The sequence below is a fragment of the Triturus cristatus genome, chromosome 5_2 (assembly GCF_964204655.1).
Source record: "Triturus cristatus chromosome 5_2, aTriCri1.1, whole genome shotgun sequence".
NCBI classification, from domain to species: Eukaryota; Metazoa; Chordata; class Amphibia; order Caudata; family Salamandridae; genus Triturus; species Triturus cristatus.
In genome coordinates this window covers 775,563,836-775,588,144 of record NC_140588.1, presented here as the reverse complement: position 1 = coordinate 775,588,144, position 24,309 = coordinate 775,563,836, and the positions used below count along the sequence as shown (strand labels likewise).

The 24,309-nt window shown below is 43.1% G+C and overlaps 1 protein-coding gene across 3 annotated transcripts in view; it reads right to left on the bottom strand.

Moving 5' to 3' along the window:
• The window catches only part of DOCK11 (dedicator of cytokinesis 11), a 1,169,031-nt gene that overhangs the window by 466,846 nt on the left and 677,876 nt on the right, over positions 1–24,309 (bottom strand). For all 3 annotated transcript variants that reach the window (XM_085607886.1, XM_085607887.1, XM_085607888.1), the window contains 2 exons: positions 21,429–21,541; positions 4,926–5,037 (listed from right to left, as the gene is read on the bottom strand). In XM_085607886.1, coding sequence (XP_085464012.1) covers positions 4,926–5,037; positions 21,429–21,541 — 225 coding nt within the window. The remainder of the gene's footprint in view (positions 1–4,925; positions 5,038–21,428; positions 21,542–24,309) is intronic.

Here is a 24,309-nt window from a genome sequence, read left to right as displayed (position 1 = left end):
AGGCATGGAAGTTGCTGATCCTGTTAATGTCTACAGAGCCATTATGATTCTCGCACATATCTAATGTGGGGACTTCACAGACATGCTTCATATTCTGCTTATTTTACTTGTTCTGCTTGTTTGAAAAATAATGCTTATTAGTACAACAGAGGTAATGAAAAATCGGATCTACATACACTTTACTGAATATTTTCCAGTATGAAAAGCTTAGAGCAAACTGTCATAGATGATGTAATTAGTGATGTGAGGAGAGATGTCATCAATAATGTCATTAAAGATGTCATCAGTGATATCATAAATTATGTTATTTAACATACCATCAGTGATTTCATATGTGAGGTCATAAGCAGGATATGGCGAGGATATAGTTAGCTCAGTAAACTATAACTAGTGAAGTTCAGTGTTTTTTTGCTTTCAAACTTGGGTTTTCTTATTATTACAAGTAACTACAAGGTAACTTTAAACTTTTGTTTTTTTCAGTGAATTTCTACTGTTTTTAAAATGTATGCTAAATTCTTATAGCCATACCTAATAATAACGTCACTTTAACCCTTGTTTTTTCAGTGAATTTCTGGCGGTTTTTGAATATATCCATTCAACTCTCCTACTGAATACAGCTTTTGGCTGTATGCAGCATGGGGTTGGCCACAGGTCAACTTTCTGGATGCAGGTTTACCCATTGACCATCCACATTCCTAACTTCTGGAAATAATGAAGAAAACCTATAAACATTGGCTTTCGTACAATTACAGCAAAGGGCCAGAATACCATTTCTCAAATAAACTGACTATGTTATGGTCAGAAATCTACAAATGTTATGCATATTGTAGTAGTGAATAACTTTATTCGGTTAAATAACCATCAAAGTACACACAACAAATAAAAACAAGCTCAAACCGACAACCAATTCACAGGAAAAATACAGAGTCCTGTATACACCAATACAGCTTCACTATAATTATCAAAAAACATTTCAATCAGTTCCTTATGATATTCATAATAGCAATAATGTTCATAATTTCAACATTTCCCTCCAGGGAGATAAATACAATACAAAAACACAATAAAACATCCCATAAAAGTACAACAAACTAAAATATATATTATTTCAAGTATCGACTACTCTGACCATCAGGTTCACTTTATAGTCATTTGTTTGAACCAGCAACAATTTCACTCCTGTGCATAAGCAATTCTATCTTCACATACCATATGAGGGTTGTGCAAATATACAAAAAAGTGACCGTGCATAGTACGTAAAATACATGTAATTAACTGCAATACATAATGGAAAAAGATCAACCAACGAACTCATTATTCCAAAGCCTTTAGGATTTCTGCTTTTCTATACCACATTGCTTCTAAAAATGAACTTACAGCAAATACTGTTTTTTGTGATGTATCACTTTTCAAGATCCTAAAGGCTTCTAGGTGGCTGCCTGTGGCCATGCTACGACAGATGGGAACTAACCATTTAGGGCGTATGTAAAAGTACTACTTGCAAAAAAACAGTACATGCTTTTCATCTTCAGGTGCCAGGTCGCAAATAGGGCAGATTTCAGTTTCTTGGTTTGCCGACCATTTGCTTGTAAGGATTCCATAACAAATTCTTATATACAAGTTTCTGGTTGGAGATGGAAAAATTAAATCTAAAAATTCTTCAAATAGTGGAGAGTGCTTATGAGCCAAGAACGTAATAGTTGCAGGGCCATTGTGGATATTCATAACAGATTGGTCATTTATATAAGCCCAGTACCTATATTTAAGTAGTTTAATATCAGATTTTAAAATAGAATTGGGCTCATCCCACAAGTTCTGCATACCGAGTTTGGAAAACCATCCAAAAACAGATTTAACCCAAGGAATTTCCCTGGCTCCTTGAAGGGTCATTACCTCTACCAGAGAGTCTTTAAAGACAATAAGTTCTGGTGTAGACCATAGTCGGATCTAATATACTATCGTTTTCAAAATGGCCCATTTTATTCCAACATCAAGATACATTGGGATTAATGGGGTACTAGATGGTAAGCCTAATAGCATTCTAAAAAAGCTGTTCTCTGCAATGATTAACAACTGTAAACTACCATAACCCCATATCTCTGCCCCATAAAGAGTGGCACCCTGAGCCATTGCTCTGTAAACTTCCACAGCAGGGGAAATAGCACTCAAATTAGTTTGATTATAAAACCTTAAAATGGCATTGGATCTGTGTTCAGTAATTAGTTTTGATTCCGCCAATTGGTTTGTCCACCCTAAATTGTCTTTAAGTCTGACCCCCAAATAATCAAAACTATGTACTCTGCCCAGGGCCTCGCCCCCTGCATGAATACTACGACTTCCTTTTTTCTTCTTTCCAAAAATCATAAATTTAGTTTTGTTTGTATTCAGTTCTAAGCCTCTCAAATTACACAATTTTAAAAACATATCAATTAAAATTTGGAGGCCCAGCAGAGATTTAGATATGAGGAGGGAATCATCAGCAAAAAGTAAAATAGGTATCTTTTTGTTATTCAAAATTGGAGAATCATTTCTACAATGTTCTAGGGTGTCCACAAGATCATTAATGTATAAAGAAATTAGGGTGGGTGCTAGCACACAGCCCTGGCGAACTCATAGCTCTATGGGAATACGATCTGTCAGTTCTCCATTTGGACCTCAGCGGACCTGTGCAAAATTATTCACATGTAATCTACTTATTGAATGCACTAAGTTGGCCGGAGCACCCATGTTTATCAGGGCTTGCCAGTGGGACGATCGTAGTATAATATCAAACGCTGCTCTACGATCAATAAATGCCACGTAAAGTTGTTGTTTCTGAAGTAAAACATATTTCCAGAATAAAACAATATATCTAAAAATTTGATCTGTTGTACTAATTCTATGTCTAAAACCTGCCTGGAGGGGAGATAAAATCACTTGTCTCATCGGGATTTGTTTCAAAAAATCTTTTGGGCATTATCAATGAGGCTGATAGGCCTATAATTAGATGGCTCCCCCAAATCACCTTTTTTATGTATAGCTATAATTTCAGACCTAAGCCATGAGTCAGGTACCTTCCTCCCAGCTGCAATAGCATTAAATAACATATTAAGGTAGGAGGACCATATCAAAGGTTCAGATTTATATAAATCCCGGGTATTTTAGCTGGTCCAGGGGCTTTAGCAGATTTCTGCGAATCAATCGCTCTAATTGTTTCGCCTAAGCTAAAGACGATAGGAGGAGTGGAATCTAGTATAGGCCACACGTTTAAAAAGCTAGTGCTATCAAGGACCTGATGTAAATATTGGCGAGTGCATAGGTAAAAAAAAACACCACAATCCTGCCGCCTTCGCAAAAAATCTTCATCTGCTTTGATGGTGCCATAGGCAGTGGGGGCTGACAGCGGAACTCCAGCCAAGAGTCCCACCGAGCAGAATACGATGTGGCTTTCCCTCGAGCCAACTGTGGACGGAATCCCTCCTACTTTGAGTTGGCAGAATTGAAGGAAATCTGGTAAAAACATACATTTTATACTGCTTCCATTTCCGTCTTCTACACCATTGCCCAGGTCCCTCCTTTGCTACCCCGACTCCACCACAAAGCCAAACAACTGCGTCGAGAGCTAAGGTTAGCTACGGTTAGCTACTTGGACAACTGCCCTACTATGTATTGTGTGTATATTCTCAGGAGTAATGCAGTAGTGTTCATTTTTCTACTGATAGTACACACACCTGTATCAACACTTAAAAAAAATATTTGTTGTTGTGGTGCTTGGGGGTGTTGTACTAGTGGTGCCTGTGGGTGGGCACTCAATAGTCTGTGTATGTTGTGTGAGCGGCATGCAGTAATTAACACAAAGGGACATAACACATTTCCTACATGTGTTTTTTATGCAAACATGAGACATATGTGAATTGACACAAAAATAAGTAGTACTTACCAGCCTACACTCCACCAGGAACTCACTCCATCAGCAAACCACCATCAACATACGCCCAGCAAAACGAGAACATCTAAATTGGCTTGGCGCAAACCTCCCTGCCTAACGGCGAAAGAGTACTGTTAGTCAGCAGAGAAGACCGCCACTGTGGCGGTCTACTGTCTATAGCTGCAACATCTAAATACAGCAGGCTGACCACCGTCTGCTTGACGGAGTACTTGGAACCACCGCAATAGCGGGACGATGGTAGTCCAGCCAAGATTTAATTCAGGCCCTAAGTCTGGAAAAAAGTGCATTACCTCACACAATTATTTTCCTTTTTCTACTCCACCTAAAAAATATTTCTGCAGGTGGAAAACCCCTTTCTCCAACAACCTTATAACGTATGTGGCTGTTCATGTGTTTTTTATGTACCATTTACACAGTTACTCTACTCTTTTATGAGGCCAATTGTGTGTCAAAGTACCTTATTTGCAAAATATTTTCTGCTAATAGGTGTGCGTGGAAAAAAGGTTTTGTATTTCAGACACAAAATCTATTGGGCTGCCTTCCCAATTCTACACCATTCACTATTCCCTCAGGACACCCACAATACCACTACCGAGAAGCTAACATTTTAGAAGAGTTACCAAAGCAGGGAATCGATTTTGCAATCAGAATATTCTGCAAATCCTGATCCAGTGAGTATGAGTTGCTCTGACTGCAAATCCAACGTTTTGTGCATTTAGATTGAATCGGGCCCTGCACCTAACCTTCTAGTTCACATAGGAGCCAGTCTACAAAGGAACATAATTAGCCATGAAGAGTCGCCTAAACATATTACATTAATTCAGTCGCCTAAACATATTACATTCACACAGCCGCGTAAACATATTACATTCATACAGCCGCCTAAACATATTACATTCATTCTCAGTCATGTATGAACGTTTACAGCAACTACACCAAGAATCAATCATTTAATTGATCAGTGTTTTGTTATAGCTTTTCATGTGCAGTCATTTACCTTCCGATATCATTTTTGCTACAAAAAGGTAGCAGGTGAGGAGACTTTTAATTTCATATGGGTCGAGTCTGTTGTAGTGGGAGACGCTGCTCCGTGTTGAGCTTCTTCGCATCTGCAGGGAAACAAAACAAATCAGTCCTTAGATCAGTCACTTCTTCATATTCCCAATGCTCACAACCTTTGAAATCAGATGCAGCAGCGAGGAGTCACTTGACGCAATAAAACATACATTTTAAAGTGTTAGCTCTCATGACTGCACTAACAAAAGATGACTAATAAACATAGACCTAAGTATTGAACTGAATAATTCTCTTTCAATTATTTTACATCACACTAAATGCATGTCCAAATTAATGAGCTCACTCACGAGTTACCAGCAACTGATGGTTTGATCCACGGAGGCAGAGCACCAGCTGCTCTTACGTTCAACACCAAATCAATCCAGCAAAGCACTTTCCTGGGATACAGAAATTGCCAAGCCTTGCTTAGATGCCTTGCGTATGCTGGTTAGCATGCTTGTTTTTAAGGTCATTGTTTTAACAGCATAGCTGTCAAACAAACGTATTGTTTGTAATAAAAACCTATAGTGGACTTTGGGTCCGCCTCTGCTCAAGATTCAATGGCTTTCTTGTCTTTGACCCTGTATAGTGCCACGCTTCCTTTTGGCTAGGATCATGCTAGAAAAATACCATATACATAAATGTATATCTCAGCTTCATAGCGTCCCTTCCATTCTTGTGCTATTTCTGCCTCTGAAGCATTTTGTTTGCAACTATTTTGATTAGATATGTTATATCATTCTTTCGAATGAGGGACTATTTCACAGCTCATCACAAATTCAATAATATTTTTGTGCATATGTTCCATTGAGAAAGCAATCCTTTTTTGTTTTTTTTCAGTAGGGTTTTTTTTAGGTCTTGCTGAGTCAGCAAGCATGCGCTGCTCGAGAGACTCTAGTAGGTGAGTTTTCAAAGTGCTACCCACATGGTTTTGCTGGCTACAAGCTTGAGTGCAGAATGGCGTGCACGTGCACAGCTGCTCCTCCCTTTTCGTCAGTTTCATTGTGGCTCCTCGCATTCACCCCTCCCTTTTCGCCCATCCCTTTGATGCTTTGCTCGCATCTCCCTCCTCCCTTTTCGTCACTTTCATTCTGGCTCCTTTTCATCACTGTCATTCTGGCTCCTCGCATTCCCCTCTGCTCCTCGCATTCACCCCCCCCCCCGCATTCTCCCCCTCCCTTCTCGGCCAGCCCTTTGATGCTTATAACACTGTGTTTCATTTAGAGCATTAAACATAAAGGAGCACTGGCAACGCTGACAAAATGGATTTCATTTTGAGTAGTGACTAAAACTTTAACCACACACACACAACCACACGTACACAACCACAAGCACACACACACAACCACACACACATAACCACACACAATAACACACACACACAACCACACACAATAACACACACACAACTACACACACAACCACAACTTCACACACAACCACAACACACAACTACAAGCACACACACACACACACACAACCACACACACAACCACACCCACACACAACCACACACAAGCACACACACAACCACAAGCACACACACACAACCACACACAACCACACACAACCATAACCACACACAAGCACACACACACAACCACACACACAACCAAACACACACCCACAACCACACACACCCACAACCACACACACTCACACCCCCACAACCACAAGCACACACACACAACCACACACACACACAACCACACAAGCATAACCACACACAATAACACACACACACAACCACACACAATAACACACACACAACCACAACTTCACACACAACCACAAGCACACACACACACAACCACAAACACACACACCACACACACAACCACACACGCACACACAACCACACACACACAACCACACACACACAACCACAACTACCCACAACCACACACTCACAACCACAGACACACACAACCACACACAATAACACACACACAACCACACGCAATAACACACACACAACCATAACTACACACACAACCACAACAACCCACAACCACAAGCACACACACAACCGCAACCACTCAGAACCACACACACACATCCACAACCACACGCAACCACAACCACACACACACACACACAACCACAACCACACACACACAACCACACACCCACAACCACACACACACAACCACACACCCACAACCACACCCACAACCACACCCACAACCACACACACCCACAAGCACACACAACCACAAGCACACACACACAACTACAATCACACACAACCACACACAACCACACACACACAACCACACACACACACAACCACACACACAATAACACACAACCACAACCACACACAACCACACACACAAAAGTTGCATAACTAAATACTTATAAGGTCCCAAAAGCGAGACCTATTGGCTATGCCAATGCTTGTTTGTTTTATGAGGTAGCCCGGACTTGCTTGAGAACTTGACTTAAAAATGTTGTTCCACTGTGTTTTCATTATGTGGACAGGCTGATCCAAGATGGCCTCATCCAGAAGCAAGACCAACAACAGAAGGCCCAGATCTCACAAGGTTTCAAGGAGCAGCAATTTTGGGGTTACTACTATGCCCTTCCTATTCCTGCTGGTATCCTGGGAGAAAGCTATCCACACCCCTCTTGTGGGTAACAGTGCATGTATTCTGTTGGCGCTATTTTCACCTCACATCCTTCCCCATTACTGCTGTCAGTCAGGGACAGCTACCATAGTGTCTGATTAAAGCCTGTCCTGAACAGGAAACAGAAGGAGCAGTTTAGGAAAAATTGCGTTTTGTTTTTTCTTCCCAAAGCAAATTACCCTTTTCGCTCCAAACAAAAAAAGGCGATTGGAAGAGACCAACATACAAACTCAAAGACGCTCCATGCATTGAAAAACTCGTCTCACACAATTTTAGTGTTTAGTTTAAGTACTTAGAACTAATACAACTAATATATACGTTTATGCAGTTCAAGAAGAGAGTATAACATTAACTTCCACCATTAAGAAGTGCGAACATATAGCACAGAGAAGCTTGGCCTGGTGTTTGCTAAGAATGATGCAGTGCTGCGAGTTTGCTCTTCCCAAGCACTCTCCATGGAAGACAGGGCCAGGCAGTGCCTCACCTGTTAGTAGGATGTTCTAATAAACATCACAGTCAATAAACTGGCCTCCCAGGGCCAGTATAGGTTTATCTTCCAGTCGGTGTTATTTAAGATTAAACTGTTACAGGCCTGTCAACACACAAGCAGTGCATCTTTCAAGGAGTCTGAGTAAAGAAACAGCTGCTGTGCTCTTGCAATGTCTTTTATTTATGTAGAATGTCCCCTTACCCATCTCCCACAAAGAAAAAAGGGGCGATTCGTTAGTTTTGTGTATTCATACAACTGCATCATCTGGAGAAATCATTCAAAATATGTATTCATGCCGCACAGTGACGCTGGTAGCAGGGCTGCTGCAGAGATCGCACAGAGATGTCAGACACTCAATGAGCGACAATTAGGGCAGCTGGAGTGCAGTTATTTAAAAAAAAAATGTTTAGGTCTCGCCAGAGACAGTGCATAAGCTGTCGCTTGCGAGACATTTTGTTAGCCTAAATGCGGTTTAGAGCCCACCCATTGCTTACCATTGGTTGACTTAATCATCACTCTTGATTGTTGCCTCGTGTTTGGTCAAATTGTGTCGCCTTCACTTCCTCTTCATGTGTTTCTGCCTCTGCTAGACCATGACTTAAGTACTGCTTCCTTTCTTTGTGAGTGCTCTTCCACTGATTGCGCTCTGTGGCTCGAGCTACTTTTCTTTACTACTTGCAGCACCTACTAATTGGGAATGTGTTCTAGGTCATGTTCTTCCTTGTACCACGCCGCGTTTTTGCTTTAATTCACTCCCTTCAGATAGCAACAAAAAAAACACATCTTGACAAAGCCAAAAAGTAGAGCTATTTGGTTTTGTCAATACTTTTTGGGTGATCCGTCTTCATATAAATAACACCTGTTTTTAATTTGCAACGTGAAAATGAATGAGAGATAGCTCATTTTGTTATGCAACACAGCAACTAGAAAGGACCAGACTGTTTAAGGTTGTGAAGGCATACGGCATTAAGGGTAAAATATAGTCAGAAAAAGGTGAGGTTTTTTTTCCAAATAATGGCTCTTTTTGTTAAAAATGTGCACGCCGTAAAGCGTGATGTGACACCTGCCTTTCACAGAAAGCGAAACGTGCTGATAAAGAAAGCACAATATTCTTTTTAAGAAATGGACAGATGGACTGGTGGTGAAAATGTTTTGTGTACCAAGTGTTTGACTGACCACCTGCCGTTGCTTAGGTGTCACCTATACAAAATATATTGGCTTTGTCAATGATTTTTAGCCATGTTATATAGTAACATGTCTGCTTTGCAGCATTGCTGAAACAAAATAAAACAAAGCGCTATGGTGCGGTCTTCGCTGACTGTGTCATATTGTTTTTTTTTTTTACTTTGTACCATGCAGCACCACAGCTGTGCTGCTGTACAATTGGGTAAAGTAAACAAAATAAGAGCTGTGACAAGGTCAACGCTGCCCCTGTTCTTTTTTTATAACCAAATTATATTGATTTTCAGAGGTAACAACACAGTTAATCGGTTCCACTGGCTATACAGTAAGCACAAAATCATTTTACATACATTAAGATCCCATATCCATTCCATGGTATTCCCACCACTTGACCCAGATCTTGTCATGTTTTCGAGGACATCCCCATGCTTCATAAATCTGTCGTTCTTGGAGGGCACACCAGTCCACACCCCTCCTCCACTCTGCTAGCGAGGGGGGTTCAGGAGACTTCCACCTGTGGGCAATGTCCCGTTTGGCCATCAACGCTACCCCCATTACCAGCTTTAAAGGTTTATGAGCTGCTAACGGGACCCGGATGCCTGATCAAACAATGCTGTCCTGTTAGTTTGGTCTACAATTCTTACCTTCTTCACCATCCATGCATGGGTTTGGTCTACACTTCTTGCCCCTTTCACCATACAAGCATGGATCTTTCTAAATGTGAGGAGAATCTGGGCTCAGTTTCCCCTCCCTGCTGTGATTAGCAATAATCTACCCTCATCCTTATTCAAGCTACAGCTCTCTTCTCCTCAGTATAGTAGGTCTTTTGACAACCTGACCCGTCTAAGACAGCTCAAGGTGATCATATGGCAGATTTCTGGAGATCCATTAGATGGAGAAATTTCCATAAAGTGTGACTGGCCTTGTGGATGAGTCTTAGGACCTGCACGCCAAACATGCTAATATATCAGCATGCGTGGTCTCTTTTTGCTGGAGCGTGGAACACTGTTTGGGGCACTTTGCTTCCTCACCCTTGCCCTTTGTAAAATTGCTTTCTGACCTGCTTTCAAAAAGTTTATCACATAGACTATTAATGTATACTGATCTGCAGTCAACTCTAACATTCTTCTCTAGAAGGAAAAATCTTTTGTAAAGGATATCCTGATGTGCAATGCTATTTCGGGGGTTTGCCTCAAGAGGATTCTTTACCCTAATTATTCTTCCACACGTACATCTCCACTGTCTTGGACTTCTTTGAAAGGAGTTCATCAATAGGGTTTACTCATACAGGAGTCACTCCTTCAAACTGGCTATAGTCTTGTGCGCCCCTTCTCTTACTAAACAAACTTTAATGGGAAGCCTCTTTACGTCTCCAAACTTTAATATTTCCTATTGGGGATAAGATCCACATCCACATGTATACCAAGACCTGTGTGCTCGCTCCCTTTTGTCCCTAGTTTCCATCAATGCCTTCTCTTTGTGTTCTTCTTAGTCTGTAGGACTACATGATCTGGACACAGCCTCTTAGACCACCTCCACAGAGCAGCTCCTTCTTTTCTTAATTAGACCCCACAGGTCAGTTATCTTGCCCACTTTAGGCAGCTTGATTAGCGGGAGGGTAAAAATTACTATTCCCACTCCAGAGAGTGCAACAATAGGGAAAGCGTTGGATAGCATAGGGGTAAAAATTACTATTCCCACTCCAGTGAGTGCAACAGTAGGGAAAGTATCCTGGTAGCTCCAACATGGGCCAGACAACCATGGTACACCACACTACTGGAACTCTCGGTAGTACCACACCAAAAGTTACACCTTTCACCATGCCTCCTGACCCAGAACCATGGAGAGATCAGGCACCCGGACCCAGCACAGCTCAACCTTGCGATCTGGCTCCTGAGGTCCTAGAATTCGGATACCTTAACCTTCCCCCTGATTGCATGAATATTATCAGAGAAGCTAGGCGCCCTACTACTAGGGCATGCTATGCTGCAAAGTGGAAAAGATTTGTTGTTTACTGCCATAACAACACAATCAACCCTCTAAATGTGTCCATACAGCACATCATATGTTACTTGCTCCATCTACAAAGGTGTAACCTAGCATATACATCCATTGGGTTACACCTCGCAACAATTGCTGCTTACTTACAGAACAGGCAGAACCTATCACTTTTCAGGGTGCCTGCCATCAAAGCCTTTATGGAAGGCCTCAAAAGAGTAATTCCACCCAGAGTACCACCCTCACCTGTCTGGAACTTAAATATAGTTCTCACAAGGCTAATGGGACCGCCTTTTGAACCATTACATACATGTGAGCTGCAATTTCTCACATGAAAAACAGCTTTTCTAGTGGCCATCACTTCCTTTAGAAGGGTTAGTGAAATACAAGCACTCACTATACAGGAACCTTTTCTCCAAATGCATCAGAACAAGGTTGTACTCCGCACCAACCTAAAATTCCTACCCAAAGTCATTTCTCCCTTCCATCTGAACCAGTCGGTAGAATTACCAGAATTTTTCTCACAACCTCAAACCGTTGCGGAAAGGGCTTTACACACACTGGATGTTAAAAGGGCCTTACTTTACTACATCCAAAGAACACAACCGTTCAGAAAAACCAAACAGCTATTTGTCTCTTTCTCTCCACCACATAAAGGCAACCCTATTTCTAAATCAGGGATAGCTAGGTGGATTGTAAAATGCATACAGATTTGCTACCACAGAGCAAAACGAACGCTATCTGTTCCCCCTAAAGCCCACTCTACAAGGAAGATAGGGGCTTCTATGGCTTTTCTAGGGAACATACCATTAGACGACATCTGCAAAGCAGCGACATGGTCAACACCGCACACTTTCACAAAACATTACTGTGTAGATGTGCAAACCAAGCAACAAGCTAGTGTGGGCCAGGCTGTACTAAAAACACTGTTACAAACAACTGCAACGGATGCCGGTGGTCGCCGCTAGGGTTGGGTACTGCTATATAGTCTATGCACAGTGTATAATCTGCAGCTCATATGCCTCAAACAGAATATGCTACTTACCAGTATGCATCTGTTCTTGGCATGTAGAGCTGCAGATACACGCCGACCCGCCTCCCGGCTACCTGTATCCGTTCCAGTCTATCTTATTTAGCTACAACACACATGGGTTTCTTTACTGTTATGACTACGCTACATCTTTCCCTGCTGGCGAAAAACAATCTGAGGATGGAGCCGAAGCCCATGCGCAATACGAACCAAAGGAGGAGTCACCGACCTCGTGACTTCCAAAGACTTTCCAAGAGGAAAAACAAACTGCAAACATCCGGGCCCAACACCAGATGGCGATCTATGCACAGTGTATAATCTGCAGCTCATATGCCTCGAACATAATGTTAATTAATTATTAGGATGTAATTAATTTCTAATAAATAATATTTAATGGTATTTATAAATAATTAATTATTACATATTTTGTAATTGGTGATAAATTTGAATAAATATTTTATTGGTATTGGTAATTAATTTATTTGTATTAAAATATTAAATCATTACTTTCCCTACTGTTGCACTCACTGGAGTGGGAATAGTAATTTTTACCCCTATGCTATCCAACGCTTTCCCTATTGTTGCACTCTCTGGAGTGGGAATAGTAATTTTTACCCTCCCGCTATCCAATGTTTTCCCTACTGTTGCACTCACTGGAGTGGGAATAGTAATTTTTACTCTCCCGCTATCCAACGCTTTCCCTACTGTTGCACTCACTGGAGTGGGAATAGTAATTTTTGCCCCTACGCTATCCAAGGCTTTCCCTACTGTTGCACTCACTGGAGTGGGAATAGTAATTTTTACTCTCCCGCTATACAACGCTTTCCCCACTGTTGCACTCTCTGGAGTGGGAATAGAAATTTTTACCCCTACGCTATCTAACTCTTTCCGTACTGTTGCACTCACTGGAGTGGGAATAGTAATTTATGCCCCTACGCTATCCAATGCTTTCCCTACTGTTGCACTCTCTGGAGTGGGAATATCATTTTTACCCTCCCGCTATCCAACGCTTTCCCTACTGTTGCACTCACTGGAGTGGGAATAGTAATTTTTGCCCCTACGCTATCCAACGCTTTCCCTAATGTTGCACTCACTGGAGTGGGAATAGTAATTTTTACTCTCCCGCTATCCAACGCTTTCCCTACTGTTGCACTCTTTGGAGTGGGAATAGTAATTTTTACCCCTACGCTATCCAAGGCTTTCCCCACTGTTGCACTCTCTGGAGTGGGAATAGAAATTTTTACCCCCCCGCTATCCAACGCTTTCCCTACTGTTGCACTCACTGGAGTGGGAATAGTAATTTATGCCCCTATGCTATCCAATGCTTTCCCTATTGTTGCACTCTCTGGAGTGGGAATAGTAATTTTTACCCCTACGCTATCCAATGCTTTCCCTACTGTTGCACTCTCTGTAGTGGGAATAGTAAATTTTACCCGTACGCAATCCAACGCTTTCCCTACTATTTCACTCACTGGAGTGGGAATAGTAATTTTTACCTTCCCGCTATCCAACGCTTTCCCTACTGTTGCATTCACTGCAGTGGTAATAGTAAAGTTTACCCTCCCGCTATCCTACGCTACAAATATTGAATAATTTTTATTAATATTACGTTAATATATATATATGTATTAAAAAATAAAAATGTATGTTTATTTTTTTAAATTACATTTATTATTTATTACTTTTAAAATTATTTAAGTATTTTTAAATATGTTTTAGTTAATTATATTTATTATTTCAATAATTTTACATTACTTTTAAGACTTTTGACTAACTATATTTTTTACAACGATATTTTGGATTCGATATTTTTGTACTTACCTATTTGTAGATAGGGATTCGATATTTTGGCATTCTATATTTTTTCCTCGATATTTTTGCAGGTCAATATTTTACTCCTCGATATTCTTTCAGTGATCCTTCATTCTTTTGCAATTGCATTTATATAGTGCTTCATTCCAGAGACAAGGCGCCGAAGCACTTTTAGTGGAAAGGTAACATGCTACTCCTTGTGCTTAGCACCAGTAGTGAGAGCTCAGTGGGATGCTATAAACATTTTCTCTCTGCCCCAGTCAGTTAAAAAATGTCACTGCGGGCAGCTACTTGAACTGTATTAAATGTATCTCTGCACACTGCAATCTGTCCACAGCTCCTTAATCGTGTCACCGTCACCAGGGGATTCCAGAGTGTGACGTTTATACCTGCAAGGCAGGCTATACCGGAAGGAAAACCAATGACAAAGTTAAAGGTACTGGTATGATTACAACCCTCGGCCACCTTGTATTCCCACTCTGGCCAACAGTGACTCACCTCCTCCAAGACTCTATCTGCCTGTCTTCCCATTTGAGATAGCCATAGATTGCTCTCCTGGACTGACCTGACTCTCACCTCTGTGCCTGTCTCTGTTGTGTTGCTTTGCAGCTGCAGCATCACTGTCCGAGACAGTTTGTTTTAAGTGCCAAAGCCTGGGGCACGGACCTGTTGATGCAGATGTACTATGAAAGAGATTCATGGCCCAAAGAGTAGGCAACCTGTGTTTTAAAACTCAGAAAAAAAATGTTTTGAGGTACGTTAATTATCCAAACGGAGATCAAATCTCAGGAAAATATATTGTATTCCGCATGCAAGGACTTAAGAGCCAGATTAAAAAAGAAAAGTGTAGAAAAGACAAAGTGAAAGTTTCAATGCACATGTAAATGTAACCTTTTGGTATATTTCATGAAGGCCTTTTCAGGGTGCTCTCTGCCAGTCCATGGCTTTATAGCAACTTCAAGCTAGAATTGGTCTGCTAAATGCACTATTTAATAAAGTTTTTCCCACAATTCCTCCTTGAGTAAGGTGCGCAGACCCGCTTTGCTTGTTCTATGCAATGTGGATTTGGAAGTGCTGGAAGGGAAAGTGGGCAGTGCCAGTGAGCAAGTGGGAGGTGGTTTCCTCAGAAAAATATCGAGCACCTGCACTTATGCTTTCCCAAGTTAAGCAACGTCTTTCAGTAACCTTCTTACACACTGGTAATCAATCAGCAGAGGTGATGGAACAAAGCCCTAATGATGGTCTCAAAAAGATGATCTTTTACAATAGTTAGGTCGTGATTAGATTTACTGAGAAAAAGAGTGAAGGATGTTCTGAAGATGGCCATTTCATAAGATTTTCTGCATTGTGAAAATCTCACACAAAAAACATGGCAGAAATGTGCAAACATACACTTTTTAAATTTCAAATAAGATTTTTCTATGTGTTAATGAAAGTATTTTCCCAAAAGCCCTTTCTCTACACACCATTCAAGAAGTGCGTGTGTGTACTCTTTCATTTGCCATCATAGAAAGTACCAATATCCTGCTTCGCATAGGTGTCCCTAGCTAGGAAAGAGAAGGACTTCAAAACCTTTGTGACTACCAAAAACCTATTCTTATTGTGTTTTCACCAACATTCTACTAAGCAGCTGCAGAAGAACAACCCTTTCCTACCCTTCGTTTACAACAACGGACAATCCAAACTTCTGATAGATGATCTCAAACAGTAATCCCTACATGCACAATATAATTAATCTGTGATCAGGGGTCTGAGTTATAGTTTGGCGGTTGGATACTGTGTCACAAACCTGACGGATATCGCATGTGCCTTCTTACAAGTGTCATAGGATATAATATACTTGTGTGCAACTGAGTCACCAGTCTGCCATGCTCTAAATCAGGCCCCAAATTTAAACAAGGTGACCTAAACCTCTGCAAATTTGTCTCTATTTATTTAATGGGGGGGTATTTTTATAACAAAGGCTAGGGAATGTTTGTAATACCGTGAACACAAGCAAGGCGAGCATGGTTACAGAGTGTGTGAAAATACATTTATGTAGTCCTGGGGATACATACATGCTTATAGTACTGCTACTACATTAAACTGCACTACTATATTCATTTTGTTTACACATTCTAATGTTTTTGGAAAGGAAGACTCATCTCAGAACATTTTGGTGTGCTGATACAGACACCAACACTTTTTTTTTACATTTTGTTTATCACATTTTCAAACAGATAACAGAAACCATCAAATGAATAAAAAAAGAGAATAAAAGTGGGAGAAGAGAAACAGCAGTGCTGAGACAGACAGTTAGGGCCTTGAGAGAGCGCTTACAGCTCTCTAAATTGTATGGGTGCACTATACTCATGGTTGAAACGCACTCGCATGTATTTTTGTCATTTGCAGTGCTTCATAATTATTAAGACGCATTTATTCTCGTTCTAGTAGCACTAAATTGTAGTGTGCACATTCAAGTAGGATTTTACATGTATTAGAGACACTTATAATTCCTGTATGTGTAATGTGCAGGATGAAATTATATTCGTGCAGTGTATATTGTGTTTAGTTAAAGTTGCCTGAATTGTAGGCCCAGATTGTAAGTTGTTTTGAGTTTCGTTTTTCTCCTTGGTTGGCTCAAGAAATAATTAATTGAATCCTTAATGTGCTTGAAGACAGTGGGGCCGATTCCGATCCTGGAAAAATTTTCTCCGTACGAATCGTATCCGGATTTTTTTCCGTCCGAATCGTACAAGTACCGTACAAACTGGCAAGTACGATTCGCATGGGAAAAAATACATACGAATCGCATTGGGAAAATTCCCCCACACGTCCTCGGGTCGGAAAAAGTATCCGACACGTCCCCGGACGATTTTACGTACGAATCGGAAAAATGAAGTCCGAGCGCGCAAGTACGATCCATCCCGTCCGTCCGATTGTACAACTGTATGGAAAAAACACCGCACGGAGCGAACCTCAATAGCAACCATGGAGACATGTGCCCGCATACGCGCCGTCCCCCCCCAGCCCCCCGTATGTACGGTGCGGACCCCCACCCCACCCCCCGAATGTACGGAGCGTACCCCCACCCCCGAATGTACAGAGCGTACCCCCACCCCCGAATGTATGGAGCGTACCCCCACCCCCGAATGTACGGTGCGGACCCCCACCCCACCCCCCGAAAGTACGGTGCGGACCCCCTCCCCAACCCCCGAATGTACGGAGCGTACCCCCACCCCCGAATGTACGGAGCGTACCCCCACCCCCGAATGTACGGTGCGGACCCCCACCCCACCCCCAAAATGTACGGAGCGTACCCCCACCCCCGAATGTACGGTGCGGACCCCCACCCCACCCCCAAAATGTACGGAGCGTACCCCCACCCCGAATGTACGGAGCGTACCCCCACCCCCGAATGTACGGTGCGGACCCCCACCCCGACCCCGAATGTACGGAGCGTACCCCCACCCCTGAATGTACGGTGCGGACCCCCACCCCACCCCCCGAATGTACGGTGCGGACCCCACCCCAACCCCCGAATGTACGGAGCGTACCCCCACCCCCGAATGTACGGAGCGTACCCCCACCCCCGAATGTACGGTGCGGACCCCCACCCCACCCCCCGAATGTACGGAGCGCACCCCCCACCCCTGAATTTACGGGTACGCTCCGTACATTCTGGGGGTGGGGGTCCGCACCGTACATTCGGGGGTGGGGGTGGAGCGCACCCCCACCCCCGAATGTACGGTGCGGACCCCCACCCCACCCCCTGAATGTACGGAGCGTACCCCCACCCCCGACGGGGGTGGGAGTACGCTCCGTACATTTGGGGGTGGGGGTACGCTCCACCCCCACCCCCGAATGTACGGTGCGGACCCCCACCGTACATTCGGGGGTGGGGGTCCGCACCGTACATTCAGGGGTGGGGGTACGCTCCGTACATTCGGGGGGTGGGGTGGGGGTCCGTACCGTACATTCGGAGGTAGGGGTACGCTCCGTACATTCGGGGGGTGGGGTGGGGGTCTGCACCGTACATATGGGGGCTGGGGGGGACAGCGCGTACATACGGGGGGCTGGGGGGGTACGGCGCGTACCGGGCCCCCAATTCCACTCGCATCGCGGCGTACTTCGCTTTTCCGGCACTTTTTGGGTGCCGTAAAAATATTGCCGTCCGGACTGCTGTCGGTTCGAATCGTACTTCCTGGTTCGTGAAACGCAGCCTGAATGCGTCCCGACGGCACGTCGGCGCTTTCCCGGATCACATTTGTATGTATATTTTCGTCGGTCGGTGTTTTTTACGATTCGTACGGAAATGGTGTTTCCGTGCGAATCGTACTTGCATGTTTGTAATGTTTTTTTCCCGGGTACGAGTCGGACGGAGAAAACGCTCCGACCGACGGTTCGCACCCGGTGTTTCCAGGATCGGAATCGGCACCAGTGTGTTCTCATCCTACTGCAGGTGCAGGTATTCGGCCTTGTTATTCTTAGATTTAGGAGATACCCGGAATGTCTTTGAAGAAGTCTGGAAGGCGAGAAGGGAGGACTCCTTTGCCTGGCCTATCTGGAACCCAAGACCACTGGATGACAAAGAAAAAACTTAATTAAAGCTTCTGTGGAAAGCTACTGGAAACGCAGCAATGAAAAAGTTCATCCTGTGACGTATTGTGGGTTGAACTTTTTCTTTTTGTATGATGCGCAGGGACAGATTCTGGAGTCTTCTGCTGTTTTCGGAGGAGAGGGAGCATCTTAGAGCGAGCTCCATAGCTTTAAGCTATCAGACCCATTTGACGTGAGTACTTCTTAGGAAGTCAACACGTACTGACACCTTTGGGATATGACAAGAGAGATTGGTAGGACCCTCATTTAGAGCAGTGTAGGGAATAGAGTTTTGTTTTGTGTTCTTCCCAGATGAAAAGAGAATTGGACTCAGCTTCTATTCTATGCTGTATTTTGATTTTGGAGTTCATTATTTTATGCCGAATGAATTATATTCGTAGACTCGGCTCTGTATTGATTTTCATGTATCTATATACTCTGATATTGAGGTGTGTTTATATTCAATTATTTTTGGCCTTGTAATAAACCCACAAAATTGAAGTTCAGAGTCTGTGGTCCTTTAGAGTATGACTAAATTGAAAGTATAACCTTGAATTGTTTTACTCCCCTCCTCCACTTTTAGCAAGCAAATAAAAGACCATCAGTCCCAACTTTAGTAGAGAAAACAGGGAATACAAGTTGGCATAATCAGCCTGATTAGGATGGAGGTCCGACTTCCGCACGACTGCCATCGCTTCAGGAACGGGACTTACCGACTAGCCGTCGGTAGTCCCGCCATAGGAATCGCGATGCGACTGCACCATGTATTCTTTGCATTGCGGCGGGTGCTACAGGCTGCAGCATACGCAGCAGTACAAAAAATGCACCCTGTACATATCCCTGCACTAAGTGGCAAGCACTATGTGGTGCCTGCCACATGGTGTAGGGACATGTAGGGGGCACCATAGGTGCCCCCCAAAACCCAGGACTGAGGGCAAGAGGGGCCGGCTACAGGCCCCCAAAGTCCCTTTCCGCCAGCCTTTTCATGGCAGGTAAACCGGGGAGGGACATCATAATCCCTACGGCGGTGCCTGGCAGGAACTGCGACCATTATAGGGATTCAGGATCCTTCTGATGGGCTAATGGGCTCCTTGAGTCCATCGGATCAGTGGCAGTCAGTCTCTCCGACCGCCACCCATTCGCCCTCCTTCCTAAAGTGGCAGGCGGTAATCATCATTCCGATGGCGGTGGGACCGCCATCGACGGGCTGTTGTGGCTGTCCACAGTCATTGTAATCAGGCACTTATTTTCAGCATTCATGTCTATCCCAGCTTTCCAGTGCATGAGACAGGGGTCTTTGTCATTCAGACTTTACACTCCTCAGCCTCCTTTACATATTTGCAGAGGCGGCTCCACCGTTATGGTGTAGGAGCATTGCTAAACTGTTGAGTGCCAGCAGATTTAAATACATGAAAAATAAAATGATAATAAAAAATGTTATCATCATTTTATTTTTCATCTCACCTGCAGGCTGCCGGCGAGCAGAAACATAAGGTGGGGCGGGGCCATCCAATCTGATGACAACAGTGTGCAGTAGGGAGGAGGAGTGTTAGACACTGCTAGGTGTGCATGCTGGTTTTGCCAGCCGCCTTAGGACGGCCAAACTGACATGCGCACTTTACATTTCTCCAACCTGACCTGTACTGCACAGCTGGATGGAGGACAGTCCCAGGCTCCTAGGCACTGTCAGAGTGGCAAACCAGGCTGCTCAAACCAATGCCCCTTTCTTATGCTGGGTAACGGTACTCCCAGCATGAGAGCAGCGTCAGGCATGGCATCTGGGAGCCTGTGAGAATGCACCAGCCCTGGACTGCTCGAGTCGATGATTGGGAGAAGAGCAAGGCGGCCGCCGCTTCGGCAGGTAAGTACTGTTTATATTTTTTCATTTATTTTTTTGTCTGTGTTATTATTATTTAGTATTTTCCCCAGAATGCCCCACCACTTTGGATTCCAAGCAGCCACCACTGTATATTTGAGACCCCCCCTGCACCTGCCACATATGGTCAAATAAATGTCAAGTAAAGCAGGGCATTCTATGGCACTACGAGGTAGAGCCTCTCCTGCGTGTCGCACCAGGCATAGGGGCATGACACATATACTACTTGCAAATCCTGAAACGCAAGGTGGCCTAAAGAGCAGTCACTCCTTAGGGAAATCAGTGGCATAACTAAATTAATGGGGCCCCCCTGAAACGTTCATGGAGGGGACCCCCAACGCTCGACCCAGTTCAGGAGCTCCCAGATCAGGGGCCTGCCACCCGTACATAGCACCGGAGGGGGACCCCCCCAGAGCACAGGGGCTGCAGGAGCTATTGTTACACCACCTTAGGGAACTTGATAATGGGAGCAGGTCAAAACTCCACTCTCAATAAAACAGGGGAAAATACATAGGAATCAAGCCACAACTATAATAAAACATGAGGATTATTTTGCAGACATGAATATCATATTGCGAGTGGTAGTACACTCAGAGGCTCCTAAAGGTGTTGTTAAGGGACCCCGTTAGTGTGCTGTGTGCCACTGTGTGAATGCCCCCCTTCCAGCCCAGGCTTCAACTCAATGCCACCTATGTTGACAAACGCTGCTGTCCTACCGCCCTGATACCAGTCCTTTATCCTATCTTTCAGATCCCGATGGTTACCCTACTGTACTGATTCAGATGAATAGGCAGAAAGTGCAATTGTTGATTCTACACGTGCAGCGTCATGTATGCCAAGCACCTTACATTATCGCCAGTGCTGCATGGCTCGGGAGAAGATGGCACCGTATCTCCAACCAGGGAGCCACGAGAATCGTCTCGTTTCATTGCATATCCATTCTGAAATCCCGTGCCATAACCTTAGGAAATAAAATAAAAACATATTTTATTATAAATGGTAGGGAGAAAATAAAGAAAAAGTGGACATCAGGAAAGGATAATGGAGCACCTCATATATTGCCTCATAAGGCAGTGTTCTTGACAATGCTCTTCTTACATCTACAGCAATAGAGATAATCAATAGCTACTAATGTGTCTTGAAGGAAGCTCCAGTCTAATAAACAATGCTTAGTGGTCCAGGCAACTAAGGATAAAACAATTTTTGGAGTATTTGAAATGTATATAATTGTTTCATTTTGGAAGGTAAATGCTACTTTTGCAAAGCAATGTTTGTATAATCAAAACTTTATGCAAAATGTAACACTGCAAAGATCAGAAATTGAGAGGATCGTTTTACACCTGTTAGCAACTCGTTTCCTCAAACCCATAGCAATCACTCTGTGTGCGATCAGAGAGTTGTGATGAACAAAGTCAGGTTGGAGGTCATGTGACATGCACTTCGATCCAGAGGCATTGGCTTAAAGGCATTTAATTGTATTTCAACCAATACATTGAGGTGTAACAATTACATTCCGAATTCTTCTAAGAGTATTAAACGTTTGTTTTAGGGAATATTCCCGCCTTCCCACTCTTATTAATAAAAACTATTCAGGCACCATGGTAGGTTCAGGTTAGTCGTGCAAATGCATGCATTTAGAAGGGTAATATCCCATTTTTGCATTACAGAATTAGGAGTGGCAAACATTTGTCCTAAAAATGCGATTAATGAATGCAGAGATTATGCCAAAATGGTGGAATTTCTGTTTTCACTCATTTTGAGCTACGGGACGGTTAGTTACATATTTATTGAGTTCCAATGTGCAATAATAGATACCCACAAACCTCTTTAGCTTGTCAGTATTCTTATGACTTCAATTATATCTTCAAACAAAAATGCTCATTAGGCTTCTTTACTCATGAGCAGGAGTAAATGTGTTTTCAGGAGTGAATGGGGGAGGGTGACAGCAATATTCGTTTCATGGCAAAACGAAATAAGAATTGTGTCTCTTCTTTTTTGTGTCAGATTTCTGCATTGATAACTTTACACTTGATGGAAATTCTGCATGCAATCTAATGCTTGTGAGTACTGTGAGTAACCATGCCTGGTGTGGTTTTCTAATTATTTGAGAATTAAAAACCAATAGTATTTTTGCTCTAAGCAATTAAAACAACTTTCCACTTTCCATTCTCTGCTTTTGAATCAGCTAGGGGCATAAATATTATGGTACTGTTAATGGTCACCAGGCCCACGGCCTGGCATGGTTGAGGGCTTGTTCGTGTCTCTTTATACTCCGGCATCTGTAAACATTCTGATGTTGGAAGTTGACCACTATACTTGGTGGTGGTAGTTCCTGCTCACCACTATGTCTCTTACTTCAGGGCTATACATGTATGAACTTGTACTTTGTTTTCAGGTTGCTCAATTTAGGCCTCTCAGTTGCTGTGGTTGCTTTTCTCTAGCATAATGGGGCTTTCTTTTGAACAATGAATTCTTAGAAACTGGGAGTTTCCTGCACTTGAATTTCGAAGGTGCTTTAGCCACTTCTGGCAGGCTCACTCCTCAAGAGTTCTGTAGCTGCTAGTGTTTTTCATGGGACACATCAAGAGACAACAACTTTTTCAGATGGTCTGATGGTCTTTGTATTCACTGTTGTTCTATTTGTTTGAGCCCTACTCTTCTTCATCACAGACCTGGATTCCCTCTTTCTGCCCACTTATGTGGTCTTTGCGTTTCATCATAGTGACACTGTTTGGGAACCATGGGCATGATATCTATGCTCATGGTCTAGGAGAGGTGCTACCTCTTTCTTACTCCATTTCAAAGGCTAATACAGTTGCCTGTTTCCAAAAGATGTCCACCTTCAAAATGCTATGATGAGAAAAAGGCTCAGTTTAATGATGAGAACCTAACCGAGTGTTACGTGTTGAAAGGACTTTTTTAACTCTATACTTACCCTAAATTGCTAATTTTGCACACTTTTATTGCTGAATGAATTTTAAAAAACGATTTGTATTTGCCTGAATTTGTTTAAAGTTACATTTTTGCGACTTACGTTTGCCATTAGAGTATCTTGGTGCGAGCGCCATCTTAGGGGAAGAAGGTTGGTGCTCTAGTCGCTTGCTACTACCTGGGGGAAAAAGCTTAAAAGCCGGTGTTGGGCCGGACGCGCAGCAGAACCTAACCGAGTGTTACACGTTGAAAGGACTTTTTTAACTCTGTACTGACCCTAAATTGCTAATTTTGCACACTTTTATTGCTGATTGAATTTTAAAAAACGATTTGTATTTGCCTGAATTTGTTTAAAGTTAAATTTTTGCCACTTACGTTTGCCATTAGAGTATCTTGGTGCGAGCGCCATTTTAGGGGAAGAAGGTTGGCGCTCTAGTCACTTGCTACTTCCTGGGGGGAAAAGCTTAAAAGCCGGTGTTGGGCCGGACGCGCAGCAGAACCTAACCAAGTGTTACGTGTTGAAAGGACTTTTTTTAACTCTATACTTACCCTTAATTGCTAATTTTGCACACTTTTATTGCTGAATGAATATTAAAAAACGATTTGTATTTGCCTGAATTTGTTTAAAGTTACATTTTTGCCACTTACGTTTGCCATTAGAGTATCTTGGTGCGAGCGCCATCTTGGGGGAAGAAGGTTGGTGCTCTAGTCGCTTGCTACTTCCTGGGGGGAAAAGCTTAAATGCCAATGCGAGGCCAGACGCGCAGCGGACCCGCGCAGCAGGCGCGCGGCTGTCGC